This window comes from Drosophila subobscura, chromosome E, assembly GCF_008121235.1.
Source record: "Drosophila subobscura isolate 14011-0131.10 chromosome E, UCBerk_Dsub_1.0, whole genome shotgun sequence".
NCBI classification, from domain to species: domain Eukaryota; kingdom Metazoa; phylum Arthropoda; class Insecta; order Diptera; family Drosophilidae; genus Drosophila; species Drosophila subobscura.
In genome coordinates this window covers 18,411,351-18,433,395 of record NC_048531.1, presented here as the reverse complement: position 1 = coordinate 18,433,395, position 22,045 = coordinate 18,411,351, and the positions used below count along the sequence as shown (strand labels likewise).

General features: G+C 47.6%; 5 protein-coding genes across 7 annotated transcripts in view; 2 read left to right on the top strand and 3 right to left on the bottom strand.

Annotated features, from left to right (window-relative positions):
- The window catches only part of LOC117890652 (serine/threonine-protein kinase N), a 32,593-nt gene extending 26,626 nt beyond the window's left edge, over positions 1 to 5,967 (bottom strand). The window contains exons 1-2 of the mRNA XM_034795609.1: positions 5,952 to 5,967; positions 4,641 to 4,855 (exon numbers count right to left, since the gene is read on the bottom strand). Coding sequence (XP_034651500.1) covers positions 4,641 to 4,661 — 21 coding nt within the window. The 5' untranslated portion in view covers positions 4,662 to 4,855; positions 5,952 to 5,967. The remainder of the gene's footprint in view (positions 1 to 4,640; positions 4,856 to 5,951) is intronic.
- An 800-nt stretch (positions 5,968 to 6,767) lies between these two features.
- On the bottom strand, positions 6,768 to 8,055 carry LOC117890661 (SAP30-binding protein). The gene is made up of 3 exons (XM_034795634.1): positions 7,836 to 8,055; positions 7,034 to 7,761; positions 6,768 to 6,974 (listed from the first exon to the last, which is right to left on the bottom strand). Exons 1-3 carry the CDS (start codon positions 7,926 to 7,928, stop codon positions 6,839 to 6,841), a joined length of 957 nt encoding a protein of 318 aa, XP_034651525.1. The 5' UTR covers positions 7,929 to 8,055; the 3' UTR covers positions 6,768 to 6,838.
- A 58-nt stretch (positions 8,056 to 8,113) lies between these two features.
- Positions 8,114 to 10,659, top strand: LOC117890657 (conserved oligomeric Golgi complex subunit 6). The gene is made up of 4 exons (XM_034795628.1): positions 8,114 to 8,271; positions 8,330 to 8,961; positions 9,021 to 9,241; positions 9,305 to 10,659. Exons 1-4 carry the CDS (start codon positions 8,182 to 8,184, stop codon positions 10,249 to 10,251), a joined length of 1,890 nt encoding a protein of 629 aa, XP_034651519.1. The 5' UTR covers positions 8,114 to 8,181; the 3' UTR covers positions 10,252 to 10,659.
- LOC117890656 (mitotic spindle assembly checkpoint protein MAD1) lies at positions 10,471 to 13,089 on the bottom strand. The gene is made up of 3 exons (XM_034795627.1): positions 12,884 to 13,089; positions 10,960 to 12,829; positions 10,471 to 10,895 (listed from the first exon to the last, which is right to left on the bottom strand). Exons 1-3 carry the CDS (start codon positions 13,008 to 13,010, stop codon positions 10,688 to 10,690), a joined length of 2,205 nt encoding a protein of 734 aa, XP_034651518.1. The 5' UTR covers positions 13,011 to 13,089; the 3' UTR covers positions 10,471 to 10,687.
- Positions 13,090 to 14,171: 1,082 nt separating this feature from the next.
- Positions 14,172 to 21,800, top strand: LOC117890659. 3 transcript variants are annotated; one of them, XR_004648591.1, is made up of 4 exons: positions 14,172 to 15,080; positions 19,819 to 20,089; positions 20,168 to 21,378; positions 21,425 to 21,800. XR_004648591.1 is itself a non-coding variant. In XM_034795630.1 (3 exons), exons 1-3 carry the CDS (start codon positions 15,069 to 15,071, stop codon positions 21,316 to 21,318), a joined length of 1,434 nt encoding a protein of 477 aa, XP_034651521.1. In that variant the 5' UTR covers positions 14,172 to 15,068; the 3' UTR covers positions 21,319 to 21,800. The 3 variants fall into 3 exon arrangements, 2 of the variants coding, with proteins under 2 accessions (XP_034651521.1, XP_034651522.1); XM_034795630.1 differs by having other exon boundaries at positions 20,168 to 21,800; XM_034795631.1 differs by lacking the exon at positions 14,172 to 15,080 and adding an exon at positions 18,121 to 18,380 and having other exon boundaries at positions 20,168 to 21,800.
- The last annotated feature ends 245 nt before the right edge of the window (positions 21,801 to 22,045 follow it).

Here is a 22,045-nt window from a genome sequence, read left to right as displayed (position 1 = left end):
CCACAGCATACCTACTCTCGCAACAACAACAACCACAACAGAGCTTTGTCTTTGTGTTCCCATCTCCCCCGCCCGCGCACATGATGCACATATCATACCCTTTGGCAAGAGGGTATATTTATTTTGACTAACTTTTTGTATGAGTGTTAAAGGGAAGGAGTGCTGAGGTAGATGCATCTTTACAGGGTATTCCATCCAACGGTTAGTCTTTCTTTCTAGTGACTTTTTGTGGGTTTGCCATTTGTACGTTTTCGGACGAGTGAAAGTGAAAATTACGAAAATTATACAGAAATCGATGGTAGCGCAGCAGCAGCCGCAGCAGCAGCGGCATAACGGAACAACGAAATGAATGAAAATGCATCAAAGAAAAGAAAATTGGATGTTGGTGGTTGGCAATGTCCAGAGCTAGACAGCAACAAGCAAACAAACAAGCGCTGCCAGCTGTTTCGACTGTTTACTGCACGTGCATCCAAACTGTGGCAACTGTTGTGGCAAGTTCAACTCTGACAGAGGTGCAGCAGCAGCAGCACATTCTTGGAACCACTGCCAGTGCCACTGCCACTTCCTCTGTGTGTCTGCCGTGTTTGTGTCAAACTAGACAAGTTCTACTTTCCACAACTAGTTCTTGTTGTGGTTTTTCCTTGTGGCTTCAGTGAGTCTCCCCATTTTGCCACATGCATAATTTGCAAGCCACAACCAAACTTCTTGGCTAACTAACGTTGTCCCAATTGCAAAGAATCCGCTGGCTGGTAATTGGGGACACCTGCATGTGCCAAATTCTGGTCTACCAGTTTTCCACCCAGCACGGAAAACCCGTTCTAAATGGATTCCCAAAGATTCGGGAAGAGACAGGCCAGACCAGGCCATTCCAGTCTGTGTGTGTGCCCCATTTCAGTGGCACCTCAAGTCGAAGATAAGCAAAGTTCTCTGGCAGTGGGTCACAGGAAACCTTTAGATCAATTTAACACAGAAAGTTAAACGGAATTTCCACTGTTTACTGGATGAGAGCTCTTGAATTGTATTTGATGTAAATCCGTGAATGGAAATCCCCGCTGTTGGGGCCACAGCCACCCACTGTTTCTGGCACTCTTTTGCGCAGTTTGTTCGACTGTTTGCCAGCGGGATACAGCAGCCAGCTGTTGCCCTCCCCCTCAATGTCGGTGGTAAACAGATTATTTAGTTTGTTTTTTTGCCTGTTCCTCTTTCCGCTGCTGTTTCGTTGCTCTTTCTGGGCTTATCAATTCGACCCTCGGAGATGATTTACTTTACTTCAATTTCTTTTTTTGTGTTTTGTTTTTTACATAAATTGAGCAATTAAATGTTGCAAAAAATATTCGTTCGTTTTTTTTTTGCATTTCCAAAAGGTTCATGCTCCCCTCTAACTCTCCTCACCCACACCGCTCTCTCTCTCTCTCTCTCTTTCTATCTGAGAGCGACGTTAAAGCAAAATATTGCACGGCTGAAGGGTCGCTCGTCGAGCATTGAGCATCATTTAATTAACTTTTTGTTGTTGCTGCTGTCCGGTTATATAACAATTTTATCTACCGCCGTGTGCGCTGCCCCTGCCCCGTGCCCCTAACATTCATAGCTTGTTATTTTCTCCGCCTGCCCCGCACATGTACCACACAGCCCACACTCGTGTCTCTGGGGCACATTTAATTGCTGCAATTGATGGGTTCAATTGTGCAAATTATTGCGCCTGACTTATGCCACTGCCCGCGCGCTGCTTGGCTCCTCCACGGGTCGATATGGGGGCTTTGGAGTAGTTCGATGATGGCATTGTAGCAACAGGTAAAAGCAGGCGAGAATCCTTAGTTTCATTCTCATTTATTTGTACTGCTATTTTCTCGCACTGTTTCAACACACAGCACAAACCTTAACAAGGTGTCAGTCACCGTACAACTTATTTGTTTGCGCTGCGCAAAAATCTACATAAACGAATCACGATTCGCAGTGCATAAGTCCGCTGATAGCTTATCAGCAGTCGCCATCGCAATACGAACAGAAAGAACAGAAAGAGAAGCAGGAAGAGAGATGGAGGAGGGGGAGGAGCAGCAGGGAGGCAGCACACACTTAATAGACACAAATTGAATTTAATGAAATGCATCTCCAAGTTGCAGGAAAACAAAAAGCCACAAAAACAAAGAGCAAGAATCGCGTGGGGGGAAAATGCATGCAGGCGGGTGGTGGAGAGTGTGTGAAGGAAAGCAAAGGAAATGGCGAATATTTGCAATTTAATTTAAAGAATTTCTGCAGTACATCTCAGCCTCAGAGATGCGATTTTTGAGCGCATTTCTATTTTGAAACAACAGCAAAAGGGGAACTACTGGAATACATACGACTGGATCCATTTGTCTGTGACTGAGAGCTGTTGAGTGAAGTGCAAAATGAATCTTTAATTGATATACTTGCAAGGGGGAAGGCAACTCCAACTAAATTATCTTCGCTTCAGCCACTTGCTGGATGCCGTCTCTGCGCCAAAGGCAAACAGCGAAGGCAGACGAAAGACAACAGCAGCTTGCAGCCACTCTGTGACTGCTCCTCTCTCTCTGGTTCTGCTGCTGCTCCTCCTCTCTCTTGTTCTGTATCTGTGTGGGCCCTTTGTTTGTGCTGACAGCCTGTCAGTGGCCAAGATGTGGACACACACACACACACACAAACAAAAGGGCAGCAAGGGTAAGGCAAGCGACACGTGACACTTGATGAGGCAAAAAGCAAGGCAGCCGCTGAATGTTTGTCTAACATTCCTCAAGCAGAGTCAACAGCAGCAGCAGCAGCGGCTACCCCAACTACAGAAAGATCCACCCAGAATGGTTCAAGTGTTTGTCCAGGCTTTTTGCTTATTGCAAATTTGTTAAACAAATTAACATTGCCAGAGAGCCAAACACAAATTAAACTTTAAAAACAAAGACAGAAAGTGAACAAAAGGGATTTCCGTAAGTTCCCTTCATGGATTCAGAGAAGAAAATGGAAACCCCCATTGTCCGGGAAGAGGAGGAACAACCATTATGTAGCCTTCTTCCTAGATCTATCTTGCTGCAATTTTCCATTCAAACCTGGCCTGACCCTGTTCTGCCAAGCCGCAACAAAATAACAACACAACAAAAAAACAATCAACAACAACTTAAAGATGGCTCAAAGCCGAAACCGATGCAAAACCGGTTCCGTGCATGAAAGAACCGAGAACCTGCAGGCAGACAGAGACAGAGACCGAGACTGAGACTCGACTCCAACTAAAGCCACGGACGGCTCAGGTGCAGCTCCACAAATGGCAAAAGTATGCAGGCGAGCGGCTCTCCTGTTTCTCCTGTTTCATTGGAATGACAATCGAATGGGGTGATGGGAGGGGGGAATCTGGTTTTGCTTCAATTTCCATTTTGATTGTGTATTTGTCGAGGCAAGGGAGACCAAGCAAACGCCCAAAATCAAAGGCCAAATAGAGCCCGAAAACGGGGCCAGTGGCACGCAACGCACAACAAGCTTTAATGTTTTCCACCTTCAAAGCCAATGACATAACCCCCATAACCCACCCACCCAACGACCTACTGCTCCTCCGTCTCCATCCCCCATCCCCCATCCCGCACCAATTGCATTGAATATTTGTATTTTATTGAATGGCTCACGAATGAACTTAATGGTTGGAATACTGAATGGCTTTGCTTCGCCCTCCAGTTGAGTCATGGAATCTGTGTGTGTGAATGGCCATTCTTTTCACTACGTGATGGGGCGGCTGTTTCTTCCCGATAAAACGGCATCCACAGCAGCAACAGCAACTGCGACAGCGATAAGCAAATGCGGCGATAAGGCGTGACTGCAGGCAGCTTTTCCCCCACTCCCAGTACAGTGCGTATATTTAATAGCCTCTCCTGTCTGAACAGCAAAACAACAACATCGTCGAGCAGGCAGCCAAGTGATCTATTTATAAAGCGCACAGTTATTTTGCTGCAAAAATACCCAGCAATTAGGAGGGCCATCAACTGATTACTGGTTTGCGCCGCTGGACCAAAGCTAATTGTAACCCCAATAATGATTGCATTATAAATTGCGGTCCACTAAAGATTACACTCAACATGCAGATGGGGCATGCTACATGCGGCTGGTAGCTACTTATTACAAGAAGAAAATATTTCCCAAGCGTAGAAATTATCTCCGCCGTGCCAGGGTATCTATGCCTTCGACTCTCTTCTTCTGCTCTCTTATTCTTTCTATTTGTGTGCAGAGCGGGTCACGCACTCAAGCCAATTGGCACTCACTCTCTTTCTCTCTCTCGCAAAAGATTTAAATGTGAAAATGCGAAACGCGATTTGTGCACGCGAGCTAAGTGACCGCTGGCCGACTAACGAAAGTGATGTCATTAGTTGGTGTGTTTTATTTTATTGGCTATTTACTCCTGCTAAGGACTGCTTAAGCGGAAGTGCTTGACATAACGCAACAGGTGCCCATAACGCTCAACGGGTAGCAGAGTGAGAGAGAGGCAGAGAGAGCGTTAACAGTTAGCTTAGAATCGAGCATCGAGTATTTTCTTTCACAGCTGACGCCACTGGAGCATGACGTGGGAGAGGGACAGGGATGGCTAGTGGGACTCCCAACTAGAGCCTGATAAAAAGTAGTAACTGTAAAAGTAATAGACACTCACTCACCTGATAATACGAATCCGACATGGTTTATGTAGTTTGCCGTTGAATCACTCGATGCCCTTGTTGCTTTCGTTGTTATAGTTGCTTAGTTGTTGTTTTTGCTATTTCCTTAGTTGTCAGTTTGTATATTTTTTGGCTATATTGAGTGGCGCCGCACAGAAACACACACGCGTCCGCGTATTCCGTTCGTTTTCGTGTTTGCTTTTTTGTTTACCTTTCTTTGAACAAATAATACATAGACATGAGTGTGTATGTTACCGTTGTATGTATGCATGGATATTGTTTAACACTTAAACATTAACACCTGATGCGCGCGCCCCAGCTCTCCCCTTTATTCGATCCCCTTCCCCCTGCCTGTCGATACACCTCACGCAATGAATAGATTTCGGTTGTTGTTTGCCGGGGAAGGGGATATAACACACACACACACACACCACCAACAAGTGGCCGGTTCCATAGGTGTGAGTGGGTAAGCGCGAGTGTGTTCGTGACCAGCGGATGAGCCCGTGAGAGAGCGAGAGAAGAAGAGAGAACAAGCGTCATTTACAATTGTTGCTTTTGCGGGAACAAAGAGCTGTCTCTGCCGCTGCTGCCCATCCACGTTGCAGCTTATTTGCGGCTACAAATTATGCATATTTCCAAAGAATGTGCTTAGGGAATCTGCAGCTGGATTAATTAGCTTCAATTGAAAACTGCGATATGGTTCCGCTCTCGATTAGAACAGTAAATGTCTGCCGCTGCTGCTGTCGGTTTATAAATAAGAGCGCACAGGGGAGGGGGGCGACACTGTCGGCACGAAGAATGCTACCAACAATAAGGTGAGGCATGACCAAACAGCGATCTCATGATGGCCGAATTTTGCTTCATTGATCGAGAATACCCCACCCCATATATTCATACACCTTGCTACGCATCAGACAGCCGCAACTGGCGCAAAAAAAAGTGGATCGCACAGCTAAAAAGGGGAATAAAACAGCTTCTCTCCCCTCCCCGAACACAGCACACGGATGCACCTTGAGGCAGAAACACGGCCAAGATTGTTTAAACAAAAGTTTCAGCGCACCGAAAACACTCACAAACACACGCACTGTACGATATCTTCATCATCTTTTATCTTTTTTATACAAATTTCATGTTATCTCGCTCACAAAAATGCTCCTCTTTTCTTTGCTTGCGTCTGTGTTGTGTGGGGAAAGGCGAGAAATGCAGAATATGGGTAGGGGGAACGTACACCGCGTGTCAAAACATAACGCATGCGTCGGTTAGCTGCTCATGTACCATGTACATTTAACTAAAACACCGATATATATTTACTTTTGTTATTATTTATTATTTTTAAAGCGAAAAAACGAGTTCAATTTGCGCGACACACGGAACCACCAGTGTGACCGCGGATTTATCGATCAAATATACCGGACGACCGTCAAAAATATACCGACATATACCTTCTCATTTATAAAGTATACCGAAAATCTTAAATCACTTTCCTCGATTTTGCTTTTCTATTTCATAGTACTAGCTAGTTAGAACTCTCAGAACTAAACCTTTTTTTTATCCGATTTATGAACCAATTCTTAACTAGATTGGCTTCATTTTATGACTTTCTTTTATTGAATTGTTTAAAAAATAAGCATAAAAGGTTCATCCAAAAAGCAGCATAAAACGTAACGTGAGTGGGCATGGAATGTTACGTCTTTGACAACTTGTTGCTTGTCAAGCGGTAGTATGGTCTGTGTTGTGCCTATGCATTTTCTATTTTCATTAGTTTACATTACAATTCTGTTTTCCAAGCTGCTCTTAATATAAGTCATATTGACTCGTTTCTGCATTGAATTGTACCAGTTAATTTATAATGTACCGTAATTGATTGCCCTGGGAATCACAGAGTACCCGGAACCACAAGCCACTAGTTCCTGGTTTTGGTTATGAACGAACCAGCCCTCCATGAGTGTATTTCGAGTTGAATTTTTGAGTGTGATTCGTTGTCCCACTCAATCTTGCGTTTCGTTCTTGAACTAACTGAATAAGTTCACTTTAACCCACTTAACACGCCATTGAAAATCATCTAAGGTGAACTCAAATTTAACCGCGGAAAATACTACTACGGCACTTTCACTCACTTTTAAAGCATCCATCTTACATTTATATTCTTTTATAGAAGCAAATAATAAAACACTAATAGTAGAAGCTAAAAACAAACTCTAAGCCGCTGGTTTCTTGGGTAGAGAGCCGAATGCAGATATGACCGTGCCCTTGGTGCCAGTCACTGTGGTGGTCAGGGCAGGCAGCGTTTGCTTAACGTTGGACGAAGACGCGGGCTGATCCCACTTGGATTTGCTGCAAGTTAGGAAAAAGTTTAAAGAATTGTACAATTTCTGCCATATTTGATAACCCACCGCTTCTTGGCTTCCTCCTCCACCTTGCGGGCCAGCGCCGTGGCCTGCTCCACCTTGTCCACCTCCTTGCGATCCTTCTGCCGCTTGACCATCTCCGTTTTCTGCACCGCGGACAGCGCCTCGTAGTAGGACTCCTCGCCCCACCGCAGCGGATCGTAAATCTCCGGCGGATAATTGGTGCCAAACTCATTGATGTCGCAGAAGCTAATCAGCTTGTCGTAGATGCTGGGATTGCGGAATTCCTTGCGGTCCTGGATCACCCGATTCATGTCCATGTTCGTCTGCCGCATTTTCGTGTACATTTTGGTGATTTTAGATACCAGCTCCGGCGATGGCTTGCCCTTGGGCTCTGGCGGTAGCTGGAATTTGTATTTGGCATACTTTGGGTCTTTCTCGTAGCTCTCCGCCGTGCGTTCATCCGGCTGAAAGACATTCGAGTCGTCGTCCACCTCGATGGGTGCTCCCTCGGCTTCGCCCTCGCCCTTGGCGCTGCTTGTGGCCTTGGCACCGTCGCTGTCCCCCGCAGAGTTATCGCTGTCGCTGCTAGACGCCTCCTCACTGAACTCTTGGGCACGGTCCTCCTCCTCGTCGGAGATGAGTGTGTCGTCCTGGTAGCTCACCAGACGCCGAACCTTCTTGGCGCGTTTCATCTTCTTCTTGGACTTCTTAGGCCTCGACTCCTCCTTGACTGGCGTGGGTGTGGGCGATGGACGCTTGGGTATAATAACCTGGTGGCAGTGCAAAAGAAAAGTTGCTTTGCTTTCAATCTGGGGAAAATCAAGCAAAATGTTTGACAGCTCACCTGGGACGCTGTCGAGTTTTGGGAGTCCGGACTGGCATCGCCTTCGTTCTCGGAATCCGTGTATTGTGCGGTCAAGCTGGCCAGCGCGGCCATGATTGCGGAATTGGAGAGACTGTTTCTGCCTGGTTTGATGGTTTTATCTTGGCAATTTTAGTTAAAAACGCGTAAATTTATTAGTTTTCCTCCGCGGACCAGGGCTGAAGTAGCTCGTTTTTGGTATTTTTAGTGCATCCCTGATTTACAATTTACGGTATGTTTACGGTATATATTTCGGTATATTTCATCGATAGCTCGTCAATTGAACTCGTCAACAAAAATAAATGGAAAAGTAAATAATTATTAAAAAATGAGCGCCACACAGGATAAAAAGGAGGATCAGGACCGCATACAGAGACGGGTCAACAAGATACTGGAGGCTCGCCTGGAATCCGATAAGGTGGGTCTATCTGGCAGTGCTGACAGCCCTTGAATTTGCGAATTTTGCCCATTTCCAGGACACTCTCGATGCTCTTAACGGTCTCTCCAGCTTCTTCAAGGAGAACACACTGCAGAATCGAAGGAATCTGCGCAGTCAGATCGAGCATCGCTCCGTGGGCATCAATGAGAACTTCCTGAAGGCCTTCCGGGAGGTGAAGCTGTCGCTGGATGCCGTCTGCGCCGATCTGGATACCATGGCCACGTCAGTGCAGACGATGAAGTCCGACCTGGAGACGTCCAAGGCTCTGACCAAAGACCTAATCGAGCAGACAAACACAATGCAGCAGGAGCGTGATCGCCTGGAGGTGCATCAGCAAATTGCGCAGGCATTTCTGGCCCGTTTCCAGCTGACGGTGCCGGAGCATCAGCTGCTCTACGGCAGCGCCAAGGATGCCCCCATTGTGGCTGACTTCTTCACGGTGCTGGATAGGGTACAGTCCATACATTCCGATTGCCGGCTGCTGATGCAGTGCGGCTACCAGACCGCAGCGCTGGACATTATGGAGGAGATGACGCTGCACCAGGAGGGGGCGCTGGAGCGGCTGTATCGCTGGACCCAGAACCATTGCCGCAATCTGGAGAACAACGAAATCGGGCCCCTCATTGTGGAGGCCATGAGACGTCTGCAGGATCGTCCAGTGCTGTTCAAGTGGGTTTGCAGGATGGAGAAGCTTCTGAGGATTAATCCCTAGCTAATCTCTTCCTTAGATACGTGATTGATGAGTACGCCATTGCTAGGCGCGCTGTGCTGGTGCGTCTTTTCATCGAAGCCCTAACGGAGGGTGGCCACGGTGGCAGCCCCAAGCCCATTGAGCTGCACGCGCACGATCCCAAGCGCTACATTGGTGACATGTTCGCGTGGCTGCACCAGAGCATTCCCTACGAGAAGGAGAACCTGACGCTGCTCTTCAAGAAGTGCGACAAGCAGGGTGAGCAAGGGGACACCTTAAGCATTCCCTTACTGATTTGTAAAGTGTGATTTCTCCCCTCAGACATTTCGGATCAGCTGCAGGCGGCGCTGGGCTACATAGCCGACGGGGTGCAGCATCCATTGAAGGTGCGCGTGGAGACCATTCTCAACTCGGAGAAGGACACCATCGTGCTCTTTACACTCTCCAATCTGCTGCGCTTCTATCAGCAAATCATGAAGCAGGTGGTGCAGGGCGGCAGCCTGGAGGAGTGCCTGGTGGAGCTGCAGAAGAGCAGCGAGCAGATCTACCTGCAGTCCCTGGCCACGCAGGTGCGCAGCGTGCTGCAGCGTCCAGCTGGCTCCAGCATGGCACTTGAGCCGCCACAGCGAGACCTCGTGCCACCGCCGAGCGTGGCCCGTTTGCTGAACATGCTGAAGGAGATCCTGTCGGTGGCCACAATGGTGGATGGTCGCCAGGCGGACATCACCAAGATTGTTAGCTGTGTAATCGATCCGTTGCTGCAGTCCGTGCAGGAGAGCGCCGCCCATCTGCCCACCGTGGACATGGGCGTTTATCTCCTGAACTGCCTCTACCACATGCAGAGCACGCTGGCCGTCTACGAGTACATGGATGAGCGCGTGGAGCGGCTGCAGGGCCAGTCGGACGCTCAACTGGACACGCTCACCTCCGAGCAGGCCTCCTCGTTGGTGGCCAATCTCAATCTGGGTCCCATCTACACCATACTGCAGAGTAATCAGTCCAAGATCGAGACAAATCTGCTCAAAATCTTCATGTCCAAGCTGGATGCCTTTCTGGAGCTGCCCGATGTGCTGCTGCTGCCGCAGGTGCAGCTAATCATGTCCAGCAGCCATCGTGCCACCGTGCAGAAGCGCGCCTTTAACGTGATCGTGGCCATTTACAAGCAGATCTACGAGCGTGTTCACGATCCAGCCAATGGCTTCGAGCAGCCGGATCAGCTGCTGCACAAGACGCCCGAACAGGTGGCGCACATTCTAACGGCGTCGTAGGTGTTGTCTGCTGGCACTAGTGTTGGGTAAGGATAGTTCACTGGTTCACTTCAGTGAGTGAACGTTGCGCACTAGTTCATTCAGTTGTTCAGTGGCTAACTCACTTGTGCAGTTGTTTGCTTACTAGTTCACTTGTGCCACCACTGAACAAGTCATCATGTGAACTAGTGAGGTTTCTTTTTTGTTTACACACAAATATAAGCAACTACAGATGAGGAATATCTATCAATTGTTGTTTAATTATGATTACAGCTAATATTGAATCTCGTTTTAGTCACATTTCTGATTGCAATCGACTAAACACAAGCACAAATAGAAATGAAGAATGAACTTCTCGTGCCACGGATGTTAGTTGGGAACAACAATCAAACGCTGAACTTAAACTACGTTAAAATAAGAGTTAAACTAAAGATAGAGACTGTGTCTGTCTCTCCCTTCAGTTAATTGTGACGGTGGCACGCTGAAACAAATCCAGCGTCAGCGAGCTGAAGAATGGTGGAAATGAGTTATTGGCTGCCAGCTGCTGATCGAGTGCTGGCTGCAGCGTCTCCGAGTAGGGTGTCTCAAGCAGTGCCAAATCATTGCTTTCGCTCAAAGCTATGGAAAAGTAATCATCAGGACTCTCCGCATACATGCTGGTAACGCTGCAAAAAGAGAAATTCCATTAGGAACCAAAGAGAAACTGGCTCTAGAGCGCTGCAAACTCACCGATAATTGCTCTTGTAACCCACGCGATCGATGCGATAGCCCAGCAGCATGTATACCACATCGCGAAACTCCTTTCGGGCAGCCATAAAGTGCTCCTTCGTCTTGCCCAGCTTGGCATTGGCCGACTCGAGTTCGGCGCGCAGTTTGTTCAGCTCCTTGAAGTTCATGGTCATGCCCCCAGTGCTGGTGGTTGTCTCATTCAGATGCTGCTCGTTGGCATCCTCCAACTTCTTGTTGTGCCGCTTCAGACGCTCGATTTCGGCCTGCAGCTTCTCGAACATGTTCTTGGATGATTCGTATGCCTCGGCAGCGGGATTGTCGGCGAAATGCACGACCTTGCTGACGGGTGAGCTGATGTCCTGGCGCAGACAACGTTGCATCATCTCCAGCTCCTGCTCCTCCTTGCGCCTGCGCAGGCGATCGTTCTCGATGCGCAGCGTGTCCAGTTCCTTCTTCACGTTCTCATAGTCCTCGCTGGACGGGTCGCTGAGCTGCTCCTGATCGCGCATGGCCTGAATCTCGCGGTCCAGTGTGGCGCACAGATCCTTGTAGCCGGTCACCGTGCGCTCCAGTACATCCACGCGATAGCGCACCTGCATGTCCTGCGTCATCTCAGCCACACTCGCATTGCTCATGGTCAGATCCTTGTCGAAATTGTCCACCATTTGCTTGTAGAAGTCACGCTCCCGGGACACAGTGCGCAGCTTGCGCTGAAGCCGATCCTTGAAGTTCTTGTGCCGCTTCAGGTTCATGTTCAGATCCTCAATGTTCTTGAGGTAAATGCGCACCTTCTGCTCCAAGTCCCGCACAGCATTGCGCATCTGTTTGGACTCCGACTCGGAGGCGTACTTCTCGGACACGTGGACAATGTCGCCCTGCAGCAGCTGCTCGATGCGGGAGCGCAGTGCCGCCGGACTGACCAGCGTGTTGGCCAGACAATGATCCTGCGCGACCTTGACCCACTCCTTGAGCTCCTGCTCCGTGTGCGTGAGCTTCACCTGCAGCGATGCCGCCTCGGCACGGGCACCCTCCTCCTTGTCCAGCCGCGCCTTGTACTCGTGCACCTGCTCCTCCAGCAGCAGCTTGTCGCCAATGATCTTGTTCAGCTGCCGGTTGTGGATGCGCAGGCGCTGCAGCTCGGCATCCATTTCGGGTATGCTGGCGAGACGCTCCTGCGACACTTTGGTCACCTGCTTCCAGTCGGTGTAGGATTGAATCTCGAACTCCAGATCCTTGATGCGCTCCTCGGCCACCTTCAGGCTCTGCTGCTGCTTCTCAAAGTTAGCTCTCAACTCCTCGAAGCCGGACACACGCACCTTGTACTCGTCGTGACGCTGCCGAATGGACTCCAGCTCGTTGAGCGTCGACTGCAGCTCCAGATCGGAGCGCTGGGCGTGGCGGCGGTACTCGGCCAGCTCGTTGTTGATGCACAACTGAACATCGCGTGCGTCGTGCTCCTGCTGCGCCTTCTCGTTCTTTAGCTTGCTGACGGTGTCATCGTACTTCAGCTTGAGAGCGGCCAATTCGGCCTTGGCACGGCGCATCTCCTCCTTGTAACTGGATTCGATCCCGCGCATTTTTTCCATCTCCTCCAACAGGCGCACCATTTTGTTGCTGGTGTAGTCGCTTTGAGCCTGCAGGGAAGAGACTTTGCTTTCGGCCAGTGACAACTCCATGCGACGCTTCTTGTCGTTCTGCTTCAGCTTCTCCTGCACCTGGTTGAGACGCGCCTTTGTCTCGATGAGCTCCGCGCGCAATTTGTTCGTCTGCATGATGCCATTCGGGTCGGTCGTGGAGCTGTTCAACGAGCCATTGGAGGTGTTCAGGCTGCAGTTGGGCGACTCCTGCTCCATGCGTCGCTTCTTTGGCACTGCGGCAAACATGATTGTTAATTATTTTCCATTTTACTGCTGCCGGCACTTACATGTTGCAGAATCGTCGCTCAGCGAGATGGAGAGACGATTGAATAGCAGCTTCTTGGGCGCCGAGTGGGTAATGCTGTCGTTGAATTGGTCTACCATATTATCCAAGCTGCTGCGTATGTCGTCCATGGCGCCTTAAAATTTTAATTCTGTAATTTTACAAGTAAATAAAATAAATTTGCAATTCTCGCTTGACATCAATGTGACCGCGTCCTTATCAATCAAATATACCGCTTACCCTCAGAAAAATACATTTTAATATTCTAAATATACCGTATGTTCTATATAATTTTTCTCGATTTTGCTATTCTATTGAATATAAACAACTAATTAGGATTGTTGGCGCTAGACTAGAATTTTTTCCGATTGATGAATAAATTCTGCATAAGATGTTCATGACTTCCATTTATTCGGTGGGTGGGAACATTTGAAAAACTTGCGTTAGAAGTTTCGGATGGCATCAATATATGGATATATTTTTCTTGCTGATAACACTACATATTATCGGATGACACCACACTTGACTAGATGTCTCAACGGAAATACAGCATAACATACATAGCATACATAGTTAATTTAGCATAATTCGACTACCCCGTCTATTCCATCTAGTTTTCATACAATTTCGTCCACTCCTATTCCATCCACTACATATCAGTGTTGACTAGCGCTCCACTCACGACCCATTTTGTTTCTCTCTCGCAACATGGGCTTTTTCATCGCAGCAATGAGTCTTTATTCCATCCACGCTTACGTTACCGTTGGCAACATAGTTTGTATGGGCCAGCAACATGTACCCTTGGACGGATGGATATCCTCGAATTGAGGAAATTTTTAAATCTCTGAATACAAATCTCTCCAATACAAAGTCATAGTTAATATTTAAAGCAACTGGTAAAAATGTAATTTTACTATAAGTTATAAAAACAGGGTACACAACCGATACTATACTATCGGTTGACCAGCAACAAATTGTCAAATGACGTAACATTCTATTCCCACCCACGTAGCTTTTAATACTATATTTTTTGGTACACCTTTTCAGTTTTAACCTTATTTTGAAATCAATCCAATAAAGATCTGTCATCAAAATCAACCAATCTTATGGAGAATTAAATGGTGATTCGAGAAAAATTACATTTGAAAAGCTGAAAGTCCTAACCGCCTGGCAATATTAAATAGAAGATCCAAATCGAGGATAATGATTTAAGATTTACGGTATATTTAGAGTATATTTTGAAAATGAGAGGGTATATTTGGGTATACTTCCGAGGGTCTGTCGATATATTTTATCGATAATTCCGCGGTCACACTGCCGAAGACGCCGAAAAAACGCTTTAATTTGAGAAAAACCACGGATTTCCCCCGGATTTTCCTGGATTTCCATTAGATATATGTATCTGTCGCAGGACTTTCAAAACGCGAGTGCTGTGGGTTTATACGCAAAAAAACGCACTCGGAAAAGTGTGTGAAAAAGCGAAAATGTGTCTCCGACAGCGATAACGGTACTTTAATGTGCTCTCTCTTGACAAAAGATGAGCCGACAGCCGCACCTATAAAAGTGGGCGTTAGGTGTGCGTTCGGAGATGAAAAGACAATTGTTTGCTTGAAAGTTTGCAGCTTCCCCTAATTGTTTAAACAAATTCTGGGATAAATAAAAATAAATCCTGTGGAAATACCAATACACACCTATATATACAGGCAAACGCACACTTGCACACGCACACTTACGCATGACATAAAGGCAGAGAGAGAAAAAAGAAAGAACGAAAGGAACAAGAAGCTCCAAGCAGCATCGGCGCGTTGGTGAGATATGCGGGAAGAGAAGATTGAAAATAAACGTGTAGTAGAGAATTTTTGAGACACACACACAAACACACACACATCCGCCCACCCACACACGTTCTCTCATCCCTCTCACACTCACTCTCTCTCTCTTTCTCTGTGTCATTTGCTTCATCCTTCTCTCTCGCTACTATCCCGTTTGCCGCCCACTTACAAACTCACACACCCACCCACACACACCACATTTACACTGTAGTGTATATATATATGCGCGAGGAGTGTAAGCTTTGTTGTTTCTGCTGCTACTGCTGCTCTTGTTAGCGGCCGCCACGGTGGAGGCTGCTTCTGCTGAAGCGCAAATGGCAGACCCTCTGAGCGGGCGCTGCTTGTGAGAATGTCGTAATGGCCAGAGAGGTAAGTGGCAAACGTTGCCTGCCCGCCGCCCCCTGGGCCGGCAGGCGGTTAATCATTAATTGCTCCAAAATGTTCTTGCATCTTGCTGCGCCATCTATTCAATCAGCTGCTCTCATTACACACACACATACCCACATGCATGCTGCACACATCTTTATCTTTCATCTCTCATCTTGTTTAACCTCCTTTCAGCAAGCACGTTGCTTGGGAGCGGCTATCAAAGTAGACCCTTTTAATCTGGTTACACGATAGCTATTCCACCGATGCTTTTTTCACCTGTGAACATAGCGATAGTAAGGAAGGTCGTCATGAAGCGTTTCATGTAACAGCAGCTTAAGAAATTATCCGACTGTGCGGATCTCATTTTGATTCCTTGGAAGCACAAAACTATATTGCAAAAACTACAAATGTAGTAGTACAATGCATCTTTACATACAGAGCTTAGGATTTACATAAGCTCTCTCTTATTTAAAAGGGTAATAAATGCGAATGGCAGCGTATAGTCTGCAACAGCTTGAAACCGTTTTAGACCTGCATTAGTCCTCTGTCCCTGTGTGCGTGTCCCCTGCTGCTGCACGGGCATTTGCTTTGTGTGTGCATGTTTTATGCAGTTTCTTCATTTCGTTTTGCTTTGCGGGTGAATAGCTATAGCTTTGACCCAAATAACTGTGGTAATACTTACCCCCACACAGATGTACCCCCCACCTACCCTTTCCCTTTGTCCCATGGAACTGTAATGTTGTTGTTTTTGCAGCTCATCTCAAAGGACAAAAGGAATATCTTGCATTTTTTGTTACCAAAAAATTGTCCAAAATTCCGACACATTCCTACAGTTGCTGTAACGGCGCATGGAGTCTGGAACATCTTTAACAGCAATTGGGCGTGCATGTTAATTAAACCTTAACATAAACGGGCTTATTTTCTCTCTCTCTCTCTCTTTCCTTGGCTTACTTTAATTAAATGCAGCCTGAATCCGTTACATTTGTGCCAATGTTAACAGTGTACTGTGACAGACTTAACAGGGAATGTTAAATGCACGTCCTCAGTCTCGCTCTCTGCCCTTCCTCTGGTTCCAGTTTAATATCCCCACTTCAGCACTGTTCTCACCCAAAAATTCAAAGAAATTGTCTATTTTTCTTTAGCAAACATTCGACAGAGTTCCCAGATCGAACCTGATTTTGGTGTAAATACAGACATACAGACTATGTACACGTTCGTTAACATATTCCGGTGTCGAAACAAATCGAAGTGAAATGAAATGAAATCGAAAGCCAGGTTGAAGTTTCACTGATGATGATCCCAGATGGGGAAGGAATACTTGTGGAGCGTTCGTGTGTGGTGCGCGCGCGTTTTGTTAGCTTTAGCGCGCCCCGATTATATCACATTGATGCAAATGTAGGCCAAAGCACAGCCAAATGTTAACTGTGGAACAACAGTGCCCGAAGCAGAAGAGTGCACGGTGGAACATGGAACGTGGAGAGCCCTGCAGGCTGAGCAAAGTTTCAATAGAGAAGTAAAAATGCATTAAATGTTCTCGCAAATAAACGGTACAAGTTAATGTGTGTTTGAGCCAAGCAAACGGCTCTCCTCAAGCTCCTTCTCCCTCTTCTAACCTCTCCTCATGTCATGCTTTGGCCTGCAGTCCGTCCAACATGCTTTCACTCTCGCTTGGCTCTCTGCCTCTCTTTGGTGTGCTCTTTGTCTGTCTGAGTGAAGCTTTGGGGCTGCATTTCACGCGCTCTCGCTCAACGGAAGCAGCATCAGCAGCAGCAGCAGCAGCACTGGCAGCAGCATTTCACAGTTTGCTCTGCCAGGCAGCGTGCCATAGCCAGCAAGGATGCTACTTTCTTTTACGAGCTACGTGATTCCGCTGCCTCTTCGCTAAAATAGATTTAAACCCCTAACTGGGCGTGACAACTGCAACGGATCAGGGTGCTGCAGAGCAAACGAGAAAGGGTGTTTTTCTACCATAATTAATAATAATCAAAAGTGAAGAGCAAAAGTGAGCAATCAATTGAAAATCGAAACTGAAATCCAAGGCGAGGCGAGGCGAGGCGAATGCACCACCAAATGAAAACTCGTCGGTTTCACGATTCGAGGCGGAGGCAGAGCGCCAGGCGCGTAGTATTGTAAAGTGAAAGTGCGAAGGTCAACCCCGTGTATAGCTGGTGCTGGCGCTGGCTGTCCGCCCTGACCTGCCCCAAAACACGAGGCGACGCGCCCCAAAAGCCAACCGAGAGAACATTTCAGAACCCTCTGTTCTGTTCCTCCGCCTGTTCCAGGCAGGCCCTTAATAAAACAGTTAATTAAATCAAATACATTTTTACAATTACAACCAGAAAAGAAAAGAAAAGAGCAAAAACCAAAACCATTTTGGGTGTGCAGTTTTTTCTATGTGCGTGCGTGCGTGTGTGTTTTCCTTACATTTGTATGCCAAGGCAATAACAGAAACTTTAACGTTAGGTTTAACTTTAACTTTAACTTGAACTGGAACGAATTTGCCCCCAAGAAATAAAATAAACCATAAAACGAAAGCATTTAGCCAGCATTAACACTGTACAACAATAGGCAATAGGCAATAAGCTTTAATTTTATAAAGTTTTCGTAAAGTTTCCAAACGGTTTTTAACAGTGTACGCGAAAGTGCACCATGACAGTTTTATATAACGGTTTTTAAACAAAAACGAAACGAAAAGAGAGGAGAAGAAATAACATAGAGAGAGGAGAAGAGAAGAGAGTAGCGAAAAGAGAGCATTTGAAGCGAATAAAAAGCAAATTAGATTTGTTCTGTAAGCAAATGAGACGCGAATCGAGTTACAAATTCGAAAGTGCATTGTAATCGAGTTGTAAGCGACAAAAAGAATGCACAAAATCGACCTGAGAGCATCAAGCTCCCATCAAAGGCAGTGCCCCATGTGCAGTGTTAGCCTTGAATCGGGATCGCATTAGAAGCTATACACACACACACACACACAGACAGACAGACACACAGACAGACAGATATACGCAGAGTGAAAACAAAAGCACAGCCAAGTCCAAGAGTCCGTGCATAAACGTGGCTGGGAAGGGGGATACTAGTGTCTGCAGCAGCGCCGCCATGTGGTCGAACGCCCTGTGCACGCTGGGCGTGACGAAGCCGCTGTGCAACTGCCTCAGCATCAGACAAGTGGCAGCCGCGGCTGCGGCGGCAGCCCAGGTCACACAGGGGGGCGTGGCGGCTGCGGCTGGCATGGGCGCGGGTGGTGCGGCGGCCATCACAACGGGACCCACATCGATGTCCAGCGGTGGAGTGTCCTCTGGGGTAACAATGATCCATACACAATCCACTCCCTCACTATCGCCATTACTCATTCGTTTATTCATTCATCGATTTCCGTGGACACGCACACGTATCCAGTTCCGATAAGATTCGACTGAAAAGCCAAAAGACCATCATAAATATAGGAGCGCCCCGTGGCCCCCCATTAACATTCCAATTAGTCGAGGGGTATTCCACATTTCGTCTGGCGCTGTTTATTCATTTATTAATTTGAAATTTTATAATGCCCACTGCCCCCCACCCCACCACCCTTCGCGCTTTCACTCTCTCTTTCGCTGTGCTGCAAGACGTGCGGCCAGCCAGCCATTGGGCCATATGGCATTGGGCGCAGCACTGACCTATCCCACAGGACGGGGGCGAAAAAGAGAGCACGAAAAGAAATGAAATATTTTATGAAAAGTTTTCGCTGGTTTTTTGTGTTTTTTTTTTTGTTCTTCTGTTTTGTATTTTTGGCGTCGAGCTGAAAATGTCAGAATGAATTTTTTGTAATTTTTCAAACATTTTATTTTTGCCACAGATGGATGATGGGGCTGATGCAGGGGGGCTGGTGCCTTCTATATGTATGTATGAAAGAGAGAGAGGGAATGAGAGAGAGAGAGAGCTTCTTCCTTTTATATTATTTAGCTCGTGTGCTGCACTCGTTACTGGGTCACTGGAGCGCCACACTCATGTCCTTGCAATACATTAAACATTGGAGCTGCCTCTTCTTCGCCTTGCTCTCCCTAACACTCTTCTCCTCATCCTCCTTTTTGCTGTCCCCCTTTTCGCCTCTATTTTTTGCTGCTGCTGCTTCTGCTGTTATTGGTATTACATTGCAGCTGCTGCTGCTGCCTTCATCTTGTTGTTCTTCCTCCATTTTGTTACTGTTACTGCTACTGTTAACTGCTATGTTAACTGTTATTTGATTAACAGCCCGCAGCTGTGTCCGCTGTTAACCGTTTCCGCTGCTTCCTCACCTTCTCCCTTTGTTTTGTTGCTTCTTTTTCTAAGCATTTTAATTGGGTTTTTTCTGCATTTTTGTGTTTGCTTTCTTTTTGGGCTGTTGCAAAAAATGCCAGATTTGGGCTGGGATCCCTTCAATCAATTTCCCCTTGGAAAAGCTGCGTGGCCAGACCTCCTGCGGCCTACTGCTGCCTCCTGCTGGCTGTTGTGGCCTTGACATTTGCGCCCTTTTAACGAGCACAAACCACAATTAGTGGGCGGAAGATGTTATGACGCTGCCCTGGAGGCTGGGATCTGCTCTGATATGCCACACCCACTTGTGAATTGGCTGCGCAGCGTTGCACAGGTGTCACGCCCCAAATGGAACTCCCACTACATCACACACACATACATACATACATCCTTCATGCATAGTACATACATTGTACATAATCCGCCTGCGTCGACTAATCTAATATTGTTTTTTCCTCTTCGGCAGGAGTCTCGCGGCAAGAGACCACTGAAAATCTGGGACAGTTGGCGGAATGTGCGTAAAGGCGTTGTAGTTGGTACATTCGAGGAGCTATTGGTGCGCGGCAAGGACAAGTTGGGGGTTCCTGCTTCAGAACCAGTGCGCGTTGTTCTGGAGTGCGATGGAACCCAAATTGAGGATGGCGAATACTTTCGCACCCTGGCCAACAATACGGTCTTGTTGCTGTTGAGGCAGGGCGAACGTTGGTATCCAACTGGAGTGGATGTCATAAAGGCTGGTAAGTCTGCCCACAGCCCAGATCCACTCACCCACTCTCCCCCCCACACCAATACCAAACTAATCCTCTCTGTTGCAGCCATATCAGCTATACCGAAAATCGTCTGTGAGACGATTCATGCACTGGAACTGCACGATGAGACACCATCGTGGAAGATTATGGATAACAAAGGGCGTGTCACGGTCGTCCTGCACTGGGATCAGCGGCAGGGTGGCGGCAGCAGTGGTGGAGGAGGTGGTGGTGGTGGCGTCGGCGGTAATGTATGCTCCGGCCTGGGCAGCAGCAATGGGCTGCTCTCCTCCGACAAGTATTCGCCCTCGAAGAAGGGCCTCTCCGCACAGAGTTCGCTGGACAACAAGTCGGTGTCGTCGCAGTCGTCGCAGCCGCGCTATGCCAGCCCCCAAATAACGGTGATCAGCGATGAGGGTCCGGCGAGTATATACCATCCCGGCGGAGTGGTCCTGCCGCCAGGAGTTGTGATACCCGGCGGCAGCAGGCGCCTCTCCAAGCAGGGCAGCTCCTTCGACAGCACCGTGGGTGTGGGCGCTGTGCATGTGCACACGCCAGAGTGCGCCCATCATGCCCATACGCCCAGCAGGGCTGGCAGCCCCAGCACCACGGAATGCGACTTCCACTGCTGCGCACTGCACGAGGAGGGGCGCAAGATAGCCGTGCACAAGAGCGTGGCCACGTCGCCCATCCAGGATGGGAGCAGCAGTCCCCAGCCGGCAGCGACGCTGGCCATGTCATCATCGGTTATGGATCCTATGCTGGGCGGCAGCGGCAGTATGCGACGCTCCTCGGGCACCAAGGGTCACGTGCGCTTCCTGGACATTGCCCCCGAGCGGGACAGCTCCGAGAGCGAGACGGAGAACACGGTGATGGAGGACGATAAGACGACGACCGAGAAGTTTCTGCTGCTGATCGATCAGTTATCGGTGGACCAGAAGCGTCATCTCAGCATCAAGGACATCGGCATCATACTGGAGCGCCTCAACTCCAAGATACTCGACGTGGAGCGTCTGGATCGCGAGTCCGAGTCGGATGACTGCTACAACTGGACGATAAAGGCGACAATACGCGGCGATGCACTCCGCGAGCTGGGCGTCATCTACAATGGCAACTACTATGCCATTTCCGAGCATCCCGGCTACAAGGAGGAGCTCGAGGAGAACGGCGAGGAGGTCGAGGAGGAGGAAGAGGAGGAGGACGAGGAGGATAGAATTTAAATGAAACCAGATACGGGCAAATGCAAAAAACACACACAACCCCCATTCATAGTCACATTTGCAGATAGATAATGCTCAGATCAGAAAAAGGTATCAATAAACTAGCGCATTTTACAAGTGAAAAATTATAGGAAAACGGGAGGCTGCATTAACACAGACAGACACGAGACGAACATACATTACATATATATATAAAAGGAAATTAATATGAGAATATAATAATAATGCAAGTCGCACATTGTACAATAGTGAAGTAAGCATAAACTAAATTCAGTCCCCAAAAAACACACACAAGACACGAAGACAAACGGTAAAACCCTTTTACCCATGTGTAAACGCAGTTTTTGTAGCATTTAGCGAGTGAATTAGCGATATTGAAAACGATGAACCGAACCCCCAGAAACCACAAACACAAAGAGCACTTTTTGCATAATATCGCGCCTCCCCCCAATAACACACACACCAAACCGATTCTCACCCCACTTTGTTGTTATTGTTGTTGTATACAAAAATGAAGTCATCGTCATGTTCCGTGTTCCATGTTCAATGTTCCATGTTCCGTGTACCGTATGCCAAAACGAAGCCTTATTTAGTTGGACTCCGACTGCGACTCCGACTACGAGCGTCACTTGCACACCGACACACACTCACACACACACAAGTCGAAATCTAATCTAAATCACGTAAACTCTAAGTTGCCAAAAGAGAAGATAACAGAGACTATAAA